The sequence below is a fragment of the Microcebus murinus genome, chromosome 9 (assembly GCF_040939455.1).
Source record: "Microcebus murinus isolate Inina chromosome 9, M.murinus_Inina_mat1.0, whole genome shotgun sequence".
Taxonomy (NCBI): domain Eukaryota; kingdom Metazoa; phylum Chordata; class Mammalia; order Primates; family Cheirogaleidae; genus Microcebus; species Microcebus murinus.
Window position 1 is genome coordinate 61,311,701 of NC_134112.1, and position 22,629 is coordinate 61,334,329.

The following is a 22,629-nucleotide window of genomic DNA, read 5'->3' on the forward strand; positions in this document are numbered from 1 at the left end:
CTCCTTTATTAGAACCCTGTAGTGCTGAGAACTCTGTAGTGCGGAGAAGCTTGTTCATCTTGATTGATATTCTCAAATCGCTGAGGGCCATTTGTAGCCTTGGAGAGGGAGAGATAGAAACCTTTTATTTTTATGCAGGTGGTAGACACTTATCAGCCTTATGTATGTTCATTCAACAGCTACAAGTTTATATTCTCTGGCATTTTCTCTTTGCCATTCTTTCTTCTTTGCATCCTCTTCACCAATGTAGGTTCTGCTATGGATCTCCTAGACAGTGTGGTCTCCAGAGTCAGATGCTCTGGGTTCAAATCCCAGCCCTTCGGTTTACCATTTGTGTGATCCTGGGTGAAACATGTAACCATCCGGGCCTCAGTTTATGCATCCTCACTAATGATAGTGAGAATAGTGGCTACTCAAAGGGTTTGTTGAGATTAAATGAGTTAATCCTCATAAAGAACTTAGTATGAGGCACAGAGTAAGTACTATGTAAATATTGTTCAATCCACCAACGTTTGCTAAATGTTCTGCTAGTAAAAGTGGTCTTTGGGTTTGTTCTCCATGGTGCCCTATACTTTATATCTCCTAGGCAACATGTAAAACCTAGGAGATTCTCTTGTAGGCATGAGTAGCACCAGCAATAAGGTAAGCCTACATGAGCTGTGATCCTGGAATGGTAGTGACTCATTCATTTATTCATTTCTTTCAGTAAGTACTTATTGAGCACCTAATATGTGCCAGGCACAGTTCTAGGTGGTGGGGGTAAAGTAGTGAGCAAAGCAGACAAAATTCCTATTCTCCTGAAGTTTGTTTTCTAATAAGAGTATACAGGCAAAAAAAAAAAAAAATTTAAAAGGCAAGACGAGAGTATAAAGTGTTATGCAGAGAATTTAAACCAAGTAATATGCTAGAGAGTGACCAAGGAGCTCCGCTGGGCTATAGGTTTGGGGAAGGCCTCTGAGGACCTGATATTGAAGCTGCAATGTGGGGAAACTAGCTGACAGCAATCAGAGAGAAAGAATTCCAGGCAGAAGGAAGAGCAGGAGCAAAGATCCTAAGATGGGAATGAGGAACGGGAAGAAGGCAGTTTGGCTGGTTGGTCGTGAGTGGGAGGCGGGGGGTAGGGGGGGAGAGGAAGATGGAGAGGCAGAGCAGAATCAGGTCCTGCAGGATGCTGATGCCAGGGAGAGGAGCTGGGGTTTTACTCTAACGGCAGTGGGCGCCACTGGAGGTCCGTGAACAGGGAGTGGCATGTCTGATTTAAGTGTTCAAAGGTGCTCCCTGATTTAAGTGTTTACAAGTGCTGTCTTGTCCCTCTCTTGTACCGTCCCTGGGCATGCTGGCCCCGTATGCTGAGGTGCTCACTGTGGTTGAAAGAAGCTGTCGCACACAGCCACACAGGAAGAAGTGCTCAAATGAACAAGAGGTATCACACTCTAATCTGAAAAGCCTACGGTTCTTTCACCATGTGTGCTTTTAGGAAGAGACGAGATGAAAGCAGGGACGGAAGCAAGAGTTGACCATCTGCCTTGAGAATTGCAGTGCAAGAAAGAGCATATTAGGGCTGTGGTGAACACGAAGATTGGGTCCTAACCTACATTCTGGCACTCTGGTTTTTTACGAGGTCATTGTGCTGTCCCAATCATTCTGATATTCAAGAGTGAAGGATTTACCCCGTTGAGCAGGGATGAGCCAGGTTACCTTTGGGAATGTACAACAAACTGGACCTTAAGAGCATCTGACTATGCTGGTCTGTTAGTCTGCACAGAATCTGTCCTAGAAGCTGTGTCTTATCACATGTCAGTTCACCTCTGAGGGCTGGGCACAGTGGCTCACGCCTATAATCCCAGCACTCAGGGAGGCCGAGGCAAAAGGATCACTTGAGGCCAGGAGTTCAAGGTCACAGTGAGCTATGATTGTGCCATTGTATTCCAGCCTGGATGATAGAGTGAGACACTAGCTCTAAAGAAAATAAAATAAAATAACAAATTTACCTCTAAGGACAGATGAAAATTGCACCCAGTCTAATGTCTGGGTTCTGAAGGTGATAAAAATATGTTTGAAAATAATCCCATAGCCCTATAATAGTAAGATAAGCATCTTTCCCAATATTTCGTGGTGATAAAAAATTCCTGTTCCATTAGCAAACATTCAGTGTATACCATGAACATTGGGCAGGGAATCGGGAACACCAGGATCTGTCCCTGGCTCTGCCACCAGCAGATTATATCTAAAGTTGGACAAAGTGCTTCAACTCTGCATCTTAGTCTGCTCATTTCTAAAGGGAAGAACTTGGATGACTTCATCTGGAATCATTCTTAGCTCTCACATGCAACTGCCCATGTACTATCACCCTGATTTCCTACTGGCCCACATTTGTGAGATGGCAGGGCTTAGCGCAGGGGCCTCAGACATGCCCCGGAGCTGATGGACCACGCAGGGATCAAACGTACACCTCTGGCCGGACGAGGTAGCTCATGCCTGTAATCCTAGTACTCTGGGAGGCCGAGGCAGGAGGATCACTCAAGGTCAGGAGTTCAAAACCAGCCTGAGCAAGAGTGAGACCCCATCTCTACTATAAATAGAAAGAAATTAATTGGCCAACTAAAAATATATAGAAAAAATTAGCCAGGCATGGTGGTGCATGCCTGTAGTCCCAGCTACTAGGGAGGCTGAGGCAGGAGGATCGCTTGAGCCCAGGAGTTGAGGTTGCTGTGAGCTAGGCTGACACCACGGCACTATGGCCTGGGCAACAGAGTAAGTGAGACTCTGTCTCAGAATAAAAACAAAAAAACCTATACCTTTGACTCCTTTAGCACTATTTCATTACCAATCGAACCAGCCATCTCTGCAGTGTGGAGTACAGCTTAGGTGAGTTTATCTTCCTCCCTAAACTACATACTCTTTAATAATGCTGTAGCCACTAAATGTTATCACATGTTTGCTGTGTACCTTACATCATTCAATCCTCACAATAGCCCCATGAAGTAAGTGTTAGCGTCATCCCCAACTTCATGCAGGAAACTGAGCCTTGGGGAGGTCAGGTGATTGTCTGAGGACACACAGCTAGAAAGCACCAAATTTAAACTCAGCCTCATTCCACAGTCCACACAGGGACTTAGCTGCCACATTCCAGTGCCATTGCTTACTTATTTTACCGTATTCCACAACCTATATCACAGTATTAGACATTATTAGATGCTCAATAAGTGATCTCAAATGAATAAATGTTTAATGCTAGCTTGCCTTGAATATCTACCCACACTGCTTTGGAGAAGCAATATACCTTGCCAACCAGAAGGAATATGCACCCTGCTTCGACTGGGTGCAGAATTGCCCCTAAGACCAGTCCCAGCAATCAGAGCTTAACCTATAGAAGGACTTACATACTTAACCTATATAAATAGTCCTTGCCGTTTTGCAGTTAACCATCCTTTTGGTTCTCAACTGGAGGAATGAGGGTGGGAAAGATACATGGGAACCACCTGAGGAGCTTTTTCAAAAGAAGTTCTTTGTGTGGTGCCTGCCCTCCCTGTCTGGAGGGGGCAGGAATGGCTAGTCCTGCACAGGTTCCCAGGTATTTCTGATATGTTTCCACCCCTACTCCTAACCCTACATACATGTCTCTTGAGATAACACCACTTTAGTGTCAGCTCTATTCATTTAAATGAAGCTTGATCTTAGAATCTAAATTAATGAGGCTCTGTATGGCTGACTTGAACAAAACGACACCCAGAATTCCAACTGTATTGTTTATTAAATAATTATCCTCTGCATTTTACCAATGGGTTTTGACTGTAGCTGACTGACATAGTTTTGTTTCATTGTATCTTTTTCAGAATCTGACTTGTAGAGCACAGTACATAGCTTGCTTTCGAATTTTATTAAAGCATAATAAATGTTACAAAGCAGCACTGTCTTGCAAAACAGTGATGGAAATGTTCTGTATCTGCTCTGTGCAATTTTATACACTGGACACGTGGCTTTCGAGCACTTGAAATGTGTCTAGTGAGACTAAGGAACTGACTTTCTAATTGTATTTCATTTTAATTAATTTGAATTTAAATAGCCATGTGTGGCTAGTAGCTACCATTGGAATGTGGAAGTATAGAGAAACATCCTTTCATTTTCATTTTTTTTTAACTAAAATAATGTAGTACTAGGACTCATTCCATTTTTTAAAAAATCACTTTCCATGATATCCAAAAAAAGAACATCGACAACACTTTAAGAGCCAAGAAGAAATTGTAGCATGCTTACATTTCCACCAAGGAATGAATTCTTAAAGAAAAAGAAGATTCTCGCCCAGGAGCAGATGAAAGCAGGCAGGCAGGGAAGAGACACTCCCTAGGGGAGCTCCCCAGTATTTCCTAGCAGTCTGCGACGACACAGAACAGACTGAGACTGTCAAGGAGAGAGAAATTCCCCCTCGGAGGAAAACCTAAATGTGTTTTTAGCCACTTGTCACCCCAGAGGTAGGACAGGGTGGCAGTGTTAAATTGCTAAGACTGTAAAACACAGAACTTAACTAACCTTCAAGGCCAGGGGAGGTGTTTCAAGTGCATTTTAACCGACCAAACTTCATTCCTGACATCCAGAGGGTTTCTGCCTATGTGGCAGATTCAAAACCTGAGTTTCTTTCTGGTTATAACATTAGCATTTTCGCTAAAAATACCATTTCGCAAAAGCAGGATTGTGCTGAAGTTTCTTTGAAAGCAAATATTATGAAAATCACAACGTGACCCAGGATTCAGAGAAAGGGAGAGAGAGATAGGGTGACAAGGTAACAGAAATGCAGGAAATAGGATCCATAAGAAAAACATAAAGTAAAAAAAAAAGAAAATCCATTCACTACAAGAAGGGTAGCTACTAAAGGAGCAAAGGAGGAAAGGTATGTAAACTGAGGAAGAAGTTCACTAACGGACCCAGAGAAAAGAGCAGAGATGACTACAAAGCTAGGACAATGTTGTTCAAATTTGACTGCAAGGACGTACTCTTGGGAGGGTGGGTATCTTTGGGGTCAATCAGAAGGTTTACATTTTGCCAATTATAAAGACAAACCTTGTCTTTTTTTCAGTGAGAATTCTCAATTGAAAGTCATGTTCAAAAAATAAGATTTTAGCTTTCTTAAGTAAATGTTTCTCAAATGCAGGCTGAGAAAATTTAGCAGAGGCCTTTGAAGATGCCTTAAATAATTTATTCAAATTTGGGATCAGTGAAAAGATGGAGGCAGACCGCACGTGCCGTTTGGTTTTTCTTTTGTTGGAGGAGTGAAAGCAATTTCCTAACTTTGCCCTTAGCTTGTTTGTGAAGAGATTAAACCTCCCTAAACCGAGAGGGCAAGGTGGGCACATTACTCATGTTATATTACTTAATGGATGTCATTGCTTAGAAAACTTTGTTCTTCTGTCGAAAATGGGAAGCAGTATGGTGGGATTACCCTGGATCGTGAGTCAGGAAGTCTACCACTAACTCTACTGTCCTCAACAGGCTGTCACTTGTCCTCCCAGAGTTTTTGTTTCCTAATCTATAAAGTGAAGCAAGTTGACTTGATAATTAATTACCAAGGTCACGTCTAGCTCTAAACTCTTTTGATTTTAACAATATATTATAGTACCATCTCATATTTCTTCTTTGAAAGGCCTTGCAATTAAAAAATATTTTCACTGGGACTCTATTTCATTTCTGTTCTTTTCACTGCTACCCTCTACCACTGTGCACCAAATGCCCAGGAGGTAATGCATTTGAAGGAAAAATCCGTCAACACTCAGCATTCTGCCTATTATCTGCTACAACCTAGGAAGTGGGAAATGAAACTATAGAACCCAAACTCCCAGGGCTTGGTGCAAATCACCCAGATATAAAAGAGGTACTCAGAGGGACATTTTGGTGGTTTTTTCTAATGTTCTAAATAAACGAGACAGCGGTTCATTCCAGTTTGAGTAAGTCAAATGGAAACATAAAGGCTGTCTCTTTTTGTTTGAAAATGAAATCTCAGCCTGTTAGTTGATTCACCATGATGAGAGTGATTCCTATATTTTGAGACCTCCGAAAAGTCAAAGTTCCCAACATGAGCAGGATGGCAGAAGGCCTGTCTGTGCTCATAGCTAAGAGGGAAACACGCTGCACACGTGTGCATGGAGCCAGCAGGCCTGGGCTGCCTCTTGTTAGCTGTAATGCTATGCCTTGTCTCTAAGAAATCCCCCCCCACTTATGGAAAGATGCACAAAAAATATATCCCATTGCCTCAGTATTAATTGGAATATGACACCTCAGGTCCAAGAGATCATTTTCAGGGGTCAGAGGGACCCAGAAAGGTTTGTCTTGAGACCTGACTATGTAGCAAAGATAGAACCTTCCTCAATGGCCTGTAGTCCACATTCTATATAAAGTCTATCTTCAACTCAACTGATTTTCCCTGTCCTAGAGGCATGGATGGAGATATCACATCCTCATTGGTGCCTATTTCTTTTTTTTTTTTGAGACAGAGTCTCATTCTGTTGCCTGGGCTAGAGTGCCATGGCGTCAGCCTAGCTCACAGCAACCTCAGACTCCTGGGCTCAAGTGATCCTCCTGCCTCAGCCTGCCAAGTAGCTGGGACTATAGGCATGCGCCACCATGCCTGGCTAATTTTTCTATATATGTTTAGTTGTCCAGCTAATTTCTTTCTATCTTTTTTTAGTAGAGATGGGCTCACTCTTGGCTCAGGTGGATCTTGAACTCCTGACCTCGAGCAATCCTCCTGCGTTGGCCTCCCAGAGTGCTAGGATTACAGGTGTGAGCCACTGTGCCCGGCCATGTGCCTACTCTTATGAATATAAACAGTGTTTTAAAAGAAATTGTGGAAAACGGAATGAGGCCAAACAATGATACTAATTCATGAAAGTCAATATATATCACGAGGCATTATGCGCTGTGTTTGTGTGTCTTTGGTTACCTGTGATCACTGTCCCTAAGCCACCACATGTCTCCTTTCTCATGTGTCTTTCTGTGTGCAGATTTTTTCATTTTTATCTCTTCTCTGCCTCTTCTCTGAATCTCCCTGCCTATTGGCTGCCTTTCTACTTCTCTCCTCTCAGTTGCATCTTTTTACTAGCTATAATATAAAAATGGAAGGATCTTTAAAATAATTTTCATGCCAATTAATTTGAGTTTTATGTTCCCCATCATTAATTCAAAAAAGAAAATGAGTAAGATATTTTATATTCCCTCAAAAGAATTACCCTTAATTGATGTGGTCCTCATCCTCCCACACACATTGTATCATTAGATTTCAGGGCAAATAGTTTCTCCATCTCTGACGCCGGAGAAAGCAAGAGGAGAGAGAAAAGAAGGCAGGCGAGGCTTCATCCATCATGGCACACAGCCAGTGGGAGCCACTCCCTGTGCTGCCCTTTGTCAAACTCATCCTCCCCCTCACTCCTGCTCTCTCCCCCTGTGCTCCCTCCCTCCCCCCACCATGAATATTTTATCTCTCCTAGAATGCAGTTTTCTAGAGCATTAAAATCCACTCCTAGGCCGGGCGCTGTGGCTCACGCCTGTAATCCTAGCTCTTGGGAGGCCGAGGCGGGCGGATTGCTCAAGGTCAGGAGTTCAAAACCAGCCTGAGCAAGAGCGAGACCCCGTCTCTACTATAAAATAGAAAGAAATTAATTGGCCAACTGATATATATATAAAAAAATTAGCCGGGCATGGTGGCGCATGCCTGTAGTCCCAGCTACTCGGGAGGCTGAGGCAGGAGGATCCCTTGAGCCCAGGAGTTTGAGGTTGCTGTGAGGTAGGCTGACGCCACGGCACTCACTCTAGCCTGGACAACAAAGTGAGACTCTGTCTCAAAAAAAAAAAAAAAAAAAAAAAAAAAAAAAAAAAATCCACTCCTTGACTGTTTCTAGCTACCAATAACCAACATATCTGTCCTGATCAACTTCCTCCCAAACACATACATACACGCACAGAATCCTTTAAAAAAAAATGTGTCCCTATGACGAGTTAGTTTTAGAACACCAAAATACTCTCAAGGTTATGCGGGCATCAGCTGCTCCTCTAGTAGTAGAGTGTTTTATAGAGCCGGGGCCTTTTTCCTATATGGGTTGCCCCCAGACACCCAGCCTGGCAGCTTACACCTGGGAATATATCTGGCCTGCTTTGGGAGAAGATAGGGCCCTGGGACCCAAAGCAGAATTTAGAAGTGACTACCACTGAACTCTTCACTAAAACTCACACTGTGCAGGGTGATGATGCCACAGCTGTCGTCACTGCATCAAGGGCTCCAGCCCTCCAGAGGTGGTCCTGCAGGCCTGCTGAGCCCGTTGACACTTCAGGAGATGTGGCATTGGTTGTGGCACATCAACAGAAAAAGCATAACTGCCTCTGTCTCTTCTGTCAAAATACCAGCCAGGCATAGTCGCTCACACTTGTAATCCTAGCACTTTGGAAGGCTGAGGCAAGAGGATTGTTTGAGGCCAGGAGTTTGAGACTACTCTGAGCAAGAGTGAGACCCCATCTCTACAAAAAATTTTTAAAAATCAGCCAAGCATGGTGGCATGTGTCTGTAGTCCCAGCTACTCAGGAGGCTGGGGCAGGAGAATAGCTTGCACCCAGGAGTTTAAGGCTGCAGTGAGCTATGATGATGCCACTGTACTCTAGCCTGAGTGAGACCTTGTCTCAAAAAATAATAAAATAACCTTCTTCATTTGATGTGGAACCAAATGCAAGATGATAAAGCAAGATAATAATTCCAAAGCAAGACAATGACTTATTTGAAATGATTCCTTATGAAATCATCTCATACTGCCTATCCTAGTTACAACTGGCTAACTGCTTAATGACATTCTGTTCAAATGTCTCCATTTCTGCAAGCGTCAATTCATTAGACCTACTTTTTCTGGTCAAAAATCTCTTTGTTTCCCTAAGTATCTTATGCTTCTTTCTCCTCTTTGCACTTCTGCCTGAGCAACATTCTGATGACATAATAGCATCCCTTCAAAGAGGTGTTGAACAGATCAAGGTGTCTCTCTGTGTTCCAGAGCCCAAGCACTATAATCTGTGTCCTTGAAACAGTACTTGTGATTGGAAAGATCTAAGACTATGTCTTTAAAAAGCCAACTTCCCTGCCAGACAAATGAAGCTTCGATCACTGGCAGCCCTAACTCCCTCCGCAGTGCTGGGCATGCTGTACTTGACATGGTGAGCCGCTACCCAAGAAGGAAAAACCCAGGCCCAGACTCTAGGAGCCTGCAGCCCAACTGGCAGCTACTCACCTGGGGAATTAAACTCTGAGTGGGATACATTTACATATAAAAAACGATCCAGGTTAAAACCCAAGCAGGTTAAACAGCACAACAGTGTGGTCCACAGGCACACACACACACACACACACACCCTCACACGTGCCCTGCTTGGTGGAAGAGTGCCCCCGATGGAAGCTGAGCACCATCGCCACCATCCCTGAAGGCAGTCTGTGTGTGACTCACCCTTTCTAGCAAAGGTGCGTTAGCCTAGGCCACCGAACGGACTCTGATGTGTTCCACAACGTTCTGCCCTTCCATATTCTACCAGCTGAAAACTTCCACTGTTGCTTTTCATTTCTCATTTCAAATGATATTTCTGGCACCCACCTTTAAATAACCAAGTCGCTTCAACCAAATGCTCACATCCTGAACAAAAACCAACACGATTGTTCATGCCTTTGAAAAGGTGAGAAGGGACAGGAGGAAACTTAGAGGACAGCCCTTAATCTTCTACTCTGAAAACTTTCTTGGGCCAATGATGAGTAGGAAGCGACCTGGGTTACAACCAAGAGAGAGAAATAGGAAGCAGGAAAGAGAGGCTGTAAAACCAGGCAAGAGGTGTTGGAGGGGAAGGAATTGGGTGTCCATGGGACAGAAGGAGGAGATGGAAACAACCCATTAAGTTGATTTCATGGGATGCTCCATGTTTTTAAATAAGACCCGTCTGTTTGTGTACAGATGCATACTGGCAGGTGGAAAGAGTAGATTCACTTTGACAGAAAGCAAAGAACTAACTAGGCCCTGGCAGGGACCCACTGAGGACTCAGAGTGTGGTCAGCAAAGGCAGACTCACAGCCAGGTCATCCTTGGGGCATTTTGCTTACACATTCCTGTTAGGCTAAGGTGTCACCACCACTAAGTGTCCCATTCTTTCCTGTTTGACCACAATATCCTGCCAAGTGAGGTTAGAGCTAATAAGCTATCTGGGAAAGAGTGGAGGAGAGAAGTCTGTCTTCCTAAATGACTTGATAAAGCATATGTACTCACCCCAAGCCCTGTCTGTGCATGGGCAGTTCTCTATGAGGTGCTAGAAAAAAGCAATTGAGAGGGTGCAAGATGACGTCCGTCCAGAGGCAATCCCTGAGGACGTGTACGTGACCTCATACTGCCCAACATGAACCAGGCTTTAGAGTTCTAACCGATCTCTGCGTGCACAACTGACTTTTACTTATTGTTTTTTTAAAAGCAACTCTGAATTGCTTTAGGATAATCCAGAATTTCAAATGATGTCCTCAAAAAATTACAATGATACATAGAACTATTGCTCAATCCATGAATGTTTACCTTTGTCTTTTTTTCCTGAATTGTTTTTCCTATTGAGTATCTAAAATTCTCTCTGGGTCTTTGGCTTCCTGTGAATTTTTATTCCTCTAGTCTCGGTGGCATTACCTGAGGAAGCTAAAAATAAAACTAACAAAAACAACAGTGATGTCTTAACTCTTGGATAATGCTTAGTATTGAATAGGGCTGTTCTGAGTGTCTCACATGTACTCATTCATTCCATTCTCACCACAACCTTATGAGGTAAGTGCTACTATTAGACCCATTTTATTGAAGAGGAAACTGAGGCACAGAAAACTAAGACACTTGCCCAGGGTCATGCAGTTACCAAGGAGCAGTACCAAGGTGTGCACCCAGCCAGCAGGGCTCTCAGGACCGTGTTCTCCCTCACAAGCATGAGGGAGAATCACAAGCGTGTCTCTGCACACTAGGAATGGAGTGACCGTTATGGAGTGACCAGTAATGACACTGCTATTTTTAATCTTTAAAAACAAAGCGTGAGCTCTTAACTTATTTTACCTTTAACCATTCTGTTTTTTCCTCCCACACTCTCAGATGATGGAAATGCTTAAGGCAAACTAAGGTAGTGTGAGACCACACCATGTAAGTGTGAGCATGGCTCGTTGTGGGTTCAGCTGTGTTTTGTGCGCTTCCGCCTTCTGTTCCCGCATGTGTTCTCCGCTGTTCTCCTGCGATTCCCGCTTTCGGCGCTTGGCGCTTGGGCCGCATGAACCGCCGCTTTTGAGCAGTAGATCTTAAGTCTTTGTTCCTGATTTTGTATTTGTGCTTCTCTCCCCCGCAGTCCCGGCACGGGGGTGAGAGCCAGAGCACTTGCAGCTGCCAGCCTGGCCCCTCCCCGAGAAGGAGCCGGGGCGCCAGGGGGGATGCGTTCGGTTACTGTTCTCTGACAAACAGCCCTCACATTGTCAGCTTTTAGGGTTCTAGGCATGTGTCCACGCTGTCGCTGCAATGTACTCCTACAACGTGGGGGACCACGTGCGTGGGCATCTCCGTGCAGGCTGTGGTCCCTGCTATGCAGTATTGTGGGGTGGGGGGGCACCCTTAAAGGGATTGTTGCTCCGGGAGTCTCCCAGGACCGGATGCTGTGTGTAAGCAAATGCCACCGTGCTGAGCACCAGGGCTAGAATGAGCCATGCAGAGAAGAGGTCAACTTCTCATGTATTATTTTTCTCTCTGTTCATATGTATATGATGGCCACACACCTATGTGGAACAAAACCGTGACTGTGAAGGAGAAAGAGTAATGAGTTTTAAGCCACATATGAACTCTAGTGGCCCTTCATTGTACTATATGCACGCACGCACACAATCCCTTTTGGTGTTCCTCAATGCTCCTTAAACTATATTTCTAATTTGAGTGACTTCACTATGTGATAAGCTAGGTTTACAGAATAAGTAAGTTGGGAAGGAGGCATTTGACCCGGAACACAAAATACGATCCTGCCTTACTGTACTGCCTTCTCTGTGATTTCAGAGTCGGAACTGCCTCCTGTTCTCCATTTCATTGATGTTTTGAGTGTGTGTTGAATGGGAGTTAGGAGGAAAGTCTCCAAATTAGTCATCAGAGATGACAAGAATTTAAAACTGAAGGGGAGGCCGGGTGCGGTGGCTCACGCCTGTAATCCTAGCACTCTGGGAGGCCGAGGCGGGTGGATTGCTCAAGGTCAGGAGTTCAAAACCGGCCTGAGCAAGAGCGAGACCCCCGTCTCTACTATAAATAGAAAGAAATTAATTGGCCAACTAATATATATAGAAAAAAATTAGCCGGGCATGGTGGCGCATGCCTGTAGTCCCAGATACTTGGGAGGCTGAGGCAGGAGGATTGCTTTAGCCCAGGAGTTTGAGGTTGCTGTGAGCTAGGCTGACGCCACGGCACTCACTCTAGCCTGGGCAACAAAGCAAGACTCTATCTCAAAAAAATAACAAAATAAAACTGAAGGGGGCTCTCATGAGATGGGACCGGACGCTGCCCAATCCCCTGCAGTGTTGAGGCCCCAACCCATCGTTTAGACACAGAATTCTAGAGGGACAGAGTCCTTAAAGACGGAACCTTCCCTCCAGATCCATTATTCAGAGGAGGAGGCTGAGGCCTCGAGAGAAAGTCACTTGCCTGAGACGGGGCAGAGCCTGGATTAGAACTCAATCCCCCTCTTTCCATCACAGCACCTTATCGGGGTGGCTTCCCAGCTCATTGCTCTCTGGGGCAGAGCCCTGCACACACCACCAGGAGGGCTGTGTAGAAGCGAAGGGCAGTGAAGGAGCCTACCTCCCAAGAAAGGACCCCAGGTCCCAGTCCTGGCTCTGGCACTAAACATCTGGGTGAGCTTGAGAAGGTTACTGTGCCTCTCTGGACCTTGGGCTCCTCATCTGTAAAATGAATTTGAAAACAACCAATTTCAAAAAGTACATGATGCTTAAGTTTGCTCACCGACCTGGGGCTGTTTTTCATGCAATTTCCTCCCAGCAGCGCTCATTTTCCACTGTAGATTATGGAAAGAGTCTTAGTCATGCTGTGCAAACGAGAACAGCCTCCAGGGGCAAGAGCCTGAGTCTCGGTAGAGATTGAAGAAAACAAGGGCAAGAAGGAGAAGGTGCAGATGAGAAGCGCGTAGCCCACCCCCTGCATAGGGACCTATCAAATTCAAGTAGACATGGCAAACTCCAGGTGTGGTCATTGCAAATATTCTGATTTCTGCACTTTGAGATTACCCAGCTGGTATCTGCTTCTCCTTCCCAAGCTACCACTGATTAGAGCTCTGGAACTTAAGGAGACCCAGTAGGCAAACAAGGTTACATTTTGTCCTTTTCGTTGTATTGCTGACCAAGTTAACAAGGCCAGAGAAATCTCTGAGGCAGTCAGAGAATAATTTGAAATCCAATAAGGCAAGAATAGAAACCCACACATGCCAGCTTTCAACTTAGTTTTGAGACACACCTTTCATTTACATAAAATTATGGAAATACAGATATTAACCAAATATGCAATGTCATTTTAACAGAGCTTTCTTTTTCCATGGTAAATGCGTGACACTTTTTATGATGAATCTTATTTTAGAGAGCAAAATTCATCACTTTGTTTAACATTTAGGCCCCTGTGGGTTTTTATATGTCAAATTTGGCTTAAAATGCAACTTTGTCCAAAATAGCCCATCCAGTCTGCAGCAGGCTTCTCTGGATGGATACTGATTCAAAGTTGGATGGAGGAATAGGACAGGATATGGCAGAATGGGGAAACCACAGAGGTGGATAATTCCTTGCATACTGCTTAGGTTCTAATGCTACTGGACAAAATTTAGTACTGCAGAGAGCTGTGGCCTCAGAAGGTATCACTGGGGTAGATAGAATTTCAGCTCCAGAATTTTGGCAGAAAAGGGGCTTAGGGCCAGGCACGGTGGCTCATGCCAGTAATCCTAGCACTCTGGGAGGCCGAGGCAGGAGGATCGTTTGAGCTTAGAAGTTCAAGACCAGCCTGAGCAAGAGTGAGACCCCGTCTTTACTAAAAAAATAGAAAGAAATTAGCTGGACAATATATATATTAGCCGAGCATGGTGGTGCATGCCTGTAGTCCCAGCTACCCAGGAGGCTGAGGTAGGAGGATCGCTTGAGCCCAGGAGTTTGAGGTTGCTGTGAGCTAGGCTGATGCCACGGCACTCTAGCCCAGGCAACAGAGTGAGACTCTGTCTCAATAAAAGAAAGAAAGAAAAAAGAAAAGGGGCTTAGAGGCAGCAAATCTGGCTAAATGGGTTGTGCAAGGAACTCTTGAAGCTGCAATTGCATGGCACGTCACATAAGATTGAAAAATGCCGGTCACCCGTGTCATTTGGAGGGAATGGCTGTTGGAAATTATGGGAGGGGACTACAGACCCCTTCTTGACAACCCTGATTGCCCTGGTGTTACCATGCCTTCTCCCAGGACAACTGCAGCACTGTTTGAAGAGGACAATGGCATCCTTGGGCAGCCACACAAGACCAGTCCGCTGTCCCGCTGACGACGCTGGGCAGGCAGGCGGCGGTCACCTTACCTCTCCCTTTGCTGGAGAGCCCTCTGAATGACAGTCAGCTAGTTTGGAGGAGGGACCAGTTTCAGGATTCTTCCAGGTCCATCTTGGCCACTTCCTTGGATAATCGTTGTCCTGCTGAGACCTCTAGCGACAAAATTGAAAACTGCAGGTGCCTGAGGAAGGAAGGAAGCAAGGAAACAGTCCCGTGAGCTGTCCCTGAGCCACAACAAAGCACTCCCCTACACCTCCTCAAGGAGCTTGGTGGTATTGACTGCTGCGGGCACATGCATCCTGCCAGGCAGGGAATGTCACCTTAATTAACTAAAGTGTAATTAAAAGGTAGATCTCCCTTCGCACAGAGGGAGAGAGAAGGGTATTCAAGCTTATATACCGTCTGTAGCTGAAACAAAGAAGGAAGGGTATTGGGAGGACCAGCTATGGGGAGGTGACCAGAAAAAAGCAGGTAACCAAGGGTAAGGTTTGTTATGTGGATTTTGGTCAGTGTCTTCTCTGTTGATAAGTCTCTAGTGATTTAGAGTCACCCTTCTCTACCTGGTACAGGGAGAGAGACACCCTCCCAAATGAGATTTCCTTTATAGATGTATATTTCCCATACAAAACTTCTACCCTGTTTTCAGAACTTCTGTGTCTGCAGTTTCTCAAAATAATCAGCTGAAAATTATCTTTATGCCAAAGAGGCATATTTAGGGGTGCCACACTCTAGGCTTCTATGGCACCCAGCACATGTTTAGGGTAACCTCCCTGTATGCACAGGGCAGTGTGAGATCAGTTCATTAAGAGATGCTCTTCAAAAACATATTAATAGCTTCTCAGGCCGGGCGTGGTGGCTCACGCCTGTACTCTTAGCACTTTGGGAGGCCGAGGCGGGCGGATTGCTCGAGGTCAGGAGTTCAAAACCAGCCTGAGCAAGAGCGAGACCCCGTCTCTACTATAAATAGAAAGAAATTAATTGGCCAACTAATATATATAGAAAAAATTGGCCAGGCATGGTGGCACATGCCTGTAGTCCCAGCTACTCGGGAGGCTGAGGCAGTAGGATTGCTTGAGCCCAGGAGTTTGAGGTTGCTGTGAGCTAGGCTGATGCCACGGCACTCACTCTAGCTTGGGCAACAAAGCGAGACTCTGTCTCAAAAAAAAACAAAAAACATATTAATAGCTTCTTATCCTCAACACAGATTGTCCATGCTTCCAGCATATCACACATGATTTAGGTCATTTACCCACACTCCTGTCTAAAGTCTGGCGCCTCACAAGACAGTTAATAAGCTTGTAGCTTCTCATAGCTTTCATATGAAAAATGGTAATAAGGCACAATTAAGTGTAGAATATTATTTCCTTAGCACCATTTGTCTAAGTAAAATGTGTGGGGCTACATTTTAAATGAGATTTTAAAAAGAGTATAGCAACTTGGCCCTTCTTCTCAGGCCAAGAAAACATCATTTAAAGTGGGACTATGGTTTATGGATTCCTGATAATTACTCTCCATCGACTATTAACGTATCCACCCAAATGCACCTTTCTCTGCACTTTTGCGAACCTCGGTAAGCTCTTTAGGCAGGCGTGGGAAGCCTAATGTATTTCCTGTGAAATTGTACCATTCTCCTTGATCAGCTTATCCCAGCTTTGCAAATTGAAAAAATTTTATTCCTGGCACCAACAGCCTGTTAAATTGGTTCTGATTAATAATTGAATCTTAAGACCCTTTCAAGACAACATTTACAACAACAGATTAGTGAGGAGGCGAGAGTGATACCATGCGGCACGGTGTCATGATGGAACAGACCGATGACCTCAACCAGAGGTTAGGTGTACAGAGCCCAGACTCTGGAGGAGTTCCAATCCTTAGAAAAATCTATCTAGATCCATCCATACACGGGACATCTCCCCTGCAGACTGCTGGGCGTGCCATTTACCTCCTAGTAATATACTTTTAACGCTGATCTAGACACATTCTTCTTGGACTTGGAGTGTGACTACAGGTCACATTCTTATGGTTCACATTAAGCTTTCTGGGGTTTTGAATTATTTATGATGGTGTTACAGAATATTTCTTTCTTTAATCCTGAAGGAGAAAATACAGTCCTCCTGAAATGTCAGCCTGAGAAACAGATAGGCTCCCAATTTAACAATCCAAAAGAATAGCCATTCTGGATGTTTTCCAGACAAGCGAGTGTCCGAATAACTCTAGATCTTTGTGGCAAACCCTTTAAGTGTGTCCATGCTTGTACAATACCAAAAATTGCCTGGGCCCAGAATCTCCCAGCCCAATCTCTGATTGAAGATCATTTCAATCCCATTATTCTTTCACCCATGGTATAAAAAAGAAGGAAACCTAAAAGTAAAAGAACAAGGAGATTCTTGCACTTAGACAAGTACCCATCACATTTTTAGGCAACCCCTAACGTTTCTCAAAGGAAGCCTTTAGTCTGCCCTATAGAGTGGTATCAGAAGCATCTGAGGGACTGGTTTAAAATGCAAATGCATTAGTGGCGTGCCCTGCCTAGATCTACTGATTCTGACTCTGGGAATTTTGAGTTAACCAGAAAACTCTCACGCGGTACAATTTGAGAACTATCAATCTCCAGATACTTTCGTCAATTTCAGTGAATTATTGCATGTGCAAAATCTAAGTATCCAAGGCCGGGTGCGGTGGCTCACGCCTGTAATCCTAGCACTCTGGGAGGCCAAGGCGGGCGGATTGCTCAAGGTCAGGAGTTCAAAACCAGCCTGAGCAAGAGCAAGACCCCGTCTCTACCATAAATAGAAAGAAATTAATTGGCCAACTAATACATATAGAAAAAAATTAGCCGGGCATGGTGGCGCATGCCTGTAGTCCCAGCTACTCGGGAGGCTGAGGCAGCAGGGTTGCTTGAGCCCAGGAGTTTGAGGTTGCTGTGAGCTAGGGTGACGCCATGACACTCACTCTAGCCTGGGCAACAGAGTGAGACTCTGTCTCAAAAAGAAAAAATCTAAGTATCCAAAAATTGTATTGCACATGTGAGAATCTTTAAATCACTTGCTTAGTAAGAACTAATCTGTATGTTTTGTAATTACCAGAAGTTGAGAGCAAACTTCTTTCAACATTGCTCCTTTCAGTAAGTGTGTGTTGGGGATGTACTAGGGCCTGGGTACTGTGCTAGGTTCTGTAAATTAACAGATACTCAGAGCTTCTCTATGAGCATTGATACCCACACGTTTAGTATATGTCAGAAAATCTCAGGCTGTAAGAGGGTGATGAATATTCAATCTTTGTGAGGACTAGCGAAAAAGGTAATAATAACAGCTAAAAGACTCTCAATTCCCTTGTGTTATTGTGACTTTGCTATATGCCAGAGGCTTTGCCTATATGATCTCATTTTGCTCTCTCAATAACCTAAGAGAAGGTTCAGGTATATTATCCCCACTTTATAGATGAGAACATCATAGCTCAATGAGCCTGTTTGACAAGTCAGCAATGGAGCAGGGACTCCAGCAGTCTGCTTCCAGAACACAGGTTCTTATTTAACACTATTCCAACTGCCACCGTAGTTCATTTCCTTAATAAGGCAGAACCGGGAGGAGATGCTATCAAATGCAAATATTTTATAATATCATGCGGCCAGCTAATTTCTATTCCAATGGCAATTCCTTCTCTATTAAATCCATGAAGGATATAATATAGGCAGGGCCTTGTGCCAGGCCCTGGGGCTACAAGATGAATAAATGTATGCCTCAAGAAGCTCCCGGTTACTAAGACATCAGTCATACAGAAAGTCCAGAATTAGAACTCAGAATTCCAGCTTCCTTGCGGCTATTCAGCTGCCTAGTCTGCCTTTCTAAAATCCTCCCAAGATAACTAGTTTCCAACCTGGTTGCATTATTGTGATGTCAGAACAACTCTCCCAGTTTGACTGTTCTTACTCAAGCAAAACAACTCCTGGGGGCAGTCAATTTGGAACTGAATCCACTTTGTCATGAAACCTGGATAATTATAATTTTTTAACATCTTTCAGTGTGGCAGTCTTTTTCTGCCTTTCTGGATGCTGGTAAAATTTACTGAGCTCCCAAGACTGGTACCCTCCAATGTAATCCCTCATAAATAGGGGAACCATGCACAAGAGCAGCAGGGAGGATACTGCAGAAGAGAAATAGGGCGCGTGGTTTGCAATCATTACTACATAGCAGCTTCTGTGGCAGTTAAAATAAAGTTGGTAAATTCTAGCTGTGTCCCATGCTACTTCCTTCTCTGAAGGCTGAATACAAACCAGATCATCACACTATCAGTACAAAAACTGTGTAAAAATATTTTGAAGGCCCTTAAGACATGCCCTGAAAGCTAGCATTGCAGATTTCTTTCACCCCAAACCAATCAATCTATAAGAATTTCCTTCAGCCCCTGTAACATTACAGGTGTTTCAGGGCTGATGGAGATTCCTGGGGCAAAACAACCCTAAGGTCCCAGTGACAGGCTGTGGGGCCTGGGGCGGGCTCACATCTTACTGCAAACTACAACTTGCAGGCCTCCCCACCTCTCACTCTTTGGTCTCCAAAAGCAGAGCTACCCTGAGAGATCCGCTCCACAACATAAATATATACAGAGAGTGTCTTGCCCTGGCCTGCTTGGACACTGTCAGGCACCCCAAGATGCTTTCCCCCACTTTGAAAACCTCCAATCCAGGACTACCGCCACCACATGTCTGCTTCCTCTACCTCCATTCCTGGGCAAGTGAGCATGTCTGGAGAAAGCCCTCAAACGTGGTGATGCATCTACTACACCTTCCCACCTCTAACCTCTGCTGGGCACTCCCTGCTGCTTGGTGCCTCTTTCATTCCTTCCTTGTTGGCCCCTCCCAAGTCCCTTCCAGAAGTGGCTCCAAACTTCCTCCTCTTTGCACAAACCTGCAACACACCTCCACCCTCAGTAAATGCCACCAGCACCCCTGCTGAGATGAAACTCATCCAATGACAACTTCTCCAATTTCCTTCTCACACCTCAAATCTCTTCTTTTTTCACCTTCCTATTCCCTCATCTCTGTCCTTTTTCTGTCCCAGAGCCTTCTCTTCCTCCTGAGTTCTTAATCCCCTCCCCTTTAGTCCCTCCAGAGATTGAAGTCCATCAGTTACTTTCTTTTTTCCCCACATTGAAGTACTCTCCCTTGGCATCTTCCCTCGTCCTGTAAATGTGCTCAGGGCCATGACCTGCACCTTCCACACCTGGAGCTCTTCCTCCTTCTCTTACCTTTTCACTGCCAAATTTTTATTTTAAAAAATAAATTTATAACAATTATAAGATGGTTCAGCAAAATTCCTTGAGCATAGTACCAATATGCAAAAATTAATAGTGTGCCTGGCACATGCTTGTAGTCCCAACTACAGGAGGCTGAGGCAGGAGGATCACTTGAGCCCAAGAGTTTGAGTTTGCTGTGAGCTATGATGACACCATGCACTCTAGCCCTGGGGGACAGAGCGAGACCCTGTCTCAAAAATAATAATAATAATGTGCTTGTCCACCAACAACAAATTTTTTAAAGATCCTTTTCACAATAGCAGCAAAAATTACAAAGTAGCTAATCTGTCTGGATTTTTTAGGAAAAAAATACTAAACTTTACTGACAGATTTTTTAAAAGATCTAAGTAAATGTTCATTGTGGAAAGAGTGAGAATATGTCAATTCTTTCTAAATTATGAGTCTACAGATACAATTTTATTCTAATCAGAATCTCTAGAGTGTTTTCTCAGAACTTGACAAGCTAATCCTAAATTGATAAAGAAGAATGAAGGGCCAAGAATAGCCAAAAAATCTTTGCACCTGGATAGACAAAGACTGATAGACCAGAATCCCAAAACATACATACTTAGAGACATCTGGTATCTGACATCAGTGACATTACAAATTCATGTAAAACGAGAGATTTTAAATTATTGATAATGAACAATAGCTATCCAAATGAGGGAAGAATATTTAAGCTATATACCTATTTCATTCCACCCACAAAAATGATTGTAAATGAAGTTAAAGACTTCAAATTTTAACCCTTCTAGGAGAAAATATAGACTACAGTTATGTCCACAATATAAATTCATACAAAGTCTATGTGTGTGTGTGTGTGTGTGTGTGTATGTGTGTTTTCTTAACAAAGCTCAGAAAGTATAAGCCATAAAAGAAATTGTGATTTAACCACATTAAAAGTGTACATTTTTACCTAACCAAAGATACCATAACCAACTTAAAAGATAGTTAGTTCATAATCTTGGAGAAAATATTTTCCAAACATTTAATCAACTAAGGATTGTATTCAGACTTTATATAAAGAACTTCTATAAATCAATTTTTTAATTAATAGAAAATTCACAGAAGAGGAAATCTGATAGCTAATAAAGATACTCAAACTAAGGTTTTTCAGGACACATAAGACTCCTGCCTAATGCAGGGAGGGCTGATTATTAAATAATCCACTGCCGAGTAATGAATGGACTCTGTATGGTGTATTTACTCACAGCAGTATATTTGTTCAAACTCTGAGTACCAACTAATGATTTGTCAAATCTCTGTCTGTCGCAGGCTGAACCAGCATTTTGCCACTAATCAAGGAATCCCATAACATCCGGGGGGCTCACTGCATGTGAAAAGAGCTGAGGACTCTACATTTCCCAGGACAGTCTCCAAAGGCAGCCCTGGGACAGACCTTAAGGGTCTACCCCCACACCCACAACCCCCTCCACTCCTTGGAGTCTCTTCACAATAGCATCAGGGTTTTTCTGACCACACAGTCCAAAAGGCACCAATAAGGGCCCGTTCTAAGTACCTTAAAAGGCTGCTATATGTAACAGTTTAAAAGTATTGAGATGTGTATTTTTATACCCTAGAATGTAAATGATTCATAAAGAAATTCCCAACTCTACCAGTGAATGCCTCTCCCTTCTGGCATCTCTCTTTGTTCTTGTTAAGAACTAGAAAAATTAAATGAAATATTTAAACTTTTATCTCCTTCTGTCTCTAGGATTGACAGGGGCATGTGACAGGGGCACATGCTAAGAATCCAGCCTGAAGTAGATAGAAAAATGTAATCTTTTTTATTTTAAATTTTTTTTAATTTAAAATTTAAAATAAAAAAGATTACGTTTTTCTCTGAAATAAGTTTTTATCAATACAACTACCAGAGGCAATGCCATCTCGGACTTTTCTCTGGCAGTCATGTGCTTTCCACTGTCACATACAATTAGGTGCTATTTATACTTGTGTTTGTTTTTTTTTTAGGAAAACATTAAAAGGAAGGTAAGAGGATACAATAGGTGATTCCTATTGATAAAGGCTTTATTTCAATATAATAAAGGCTTTATTTCAATATAATATAAGCCAGATATTTTTCATTCCTATTAGTTGTACTAGATTGTGTTTTGATATGGAAGAAAGGGGGTGATCAAAGGTAGTATCAAAAACCCTTTGCCCACCTAAGAGGACATAAAACAGATAGAAAGGGCATAAGACAGGTCTGGGTTTGATACTTAGCTCTATAGCTTACAATTTATATGACCTTGGGAAATCTATTTAACTGTTTTCTTTCCTCCCTCATGTATAAAAATAAGCACTAATATTTACCTCAAGGAGTTTTTGTGAGGATTGACCCAGCAGGAGAAAGACGGCACGCTCAAACAGGGTAAGGGGGGAGAGTTCAGTGAGCAGCTATTTATGAAGGTGTGGGCGAGACTAAGGAGAACCACAGAGGTGATGAGGCCTCGCGAGTCAGCAGCAGAGAGAGCCAGGACCTAAAGGCAGCGGTTACCTCAGGCTGGAGAGGAGCATAGCGGAAGCTCTGACTGTAACTGCGGCTGTAGGAGAGGTTGCCTGACAGGAGCTGTGTGGCCTTCTGTAAAAGAGCTCAGCCACCCAACCTGGGGCCCTGAGGAGAGAAAATATCCCCCCTTGTCCTGCCAGTGTTTCCTATTCACCGAAAGCAGAGGGCCTGGAAGCCCAGCCGACGCAGTCCAAAGAGGTCCAGCCTCATTGGAGAGTATCCAGCAAAGTGTGTAATAAAGCTT

The 22,629-nt window shown here is 43.7% G+C and overlaps 1 protein-coding gene across 2 annotated transcripts in view; it reads left to right on the forward strand.

The window, feature by feature from the left end:
- The window catches only part of LHFPL3 (LHFPL tetraspan subfamily member 3), a 488,121-nt gene that overhangs the window by 425,631 nt on the left and 39,861 nt on the right, over window positions 1–22,629 (forward strand). Inside the window, exon 3 of one of the 2 annotated variants that reach the window (XM_012746983.2) lies at window positions 11,124–11,171. The exons of the other annotated variant lie outside the window; for it this stretch is intronic. Coding sequence (XP_012602437.2) covers window positions 11,124–11,140 — 17 coding nt within the window. The 3' untranslated portion in view covers window positions 11,141–11,171. The remainder of the gene's footprint in view (window positions 1–11,123; window positions 11,172–22,629) is intronic. 2 annotated transcript variants of the gene reach the window in all.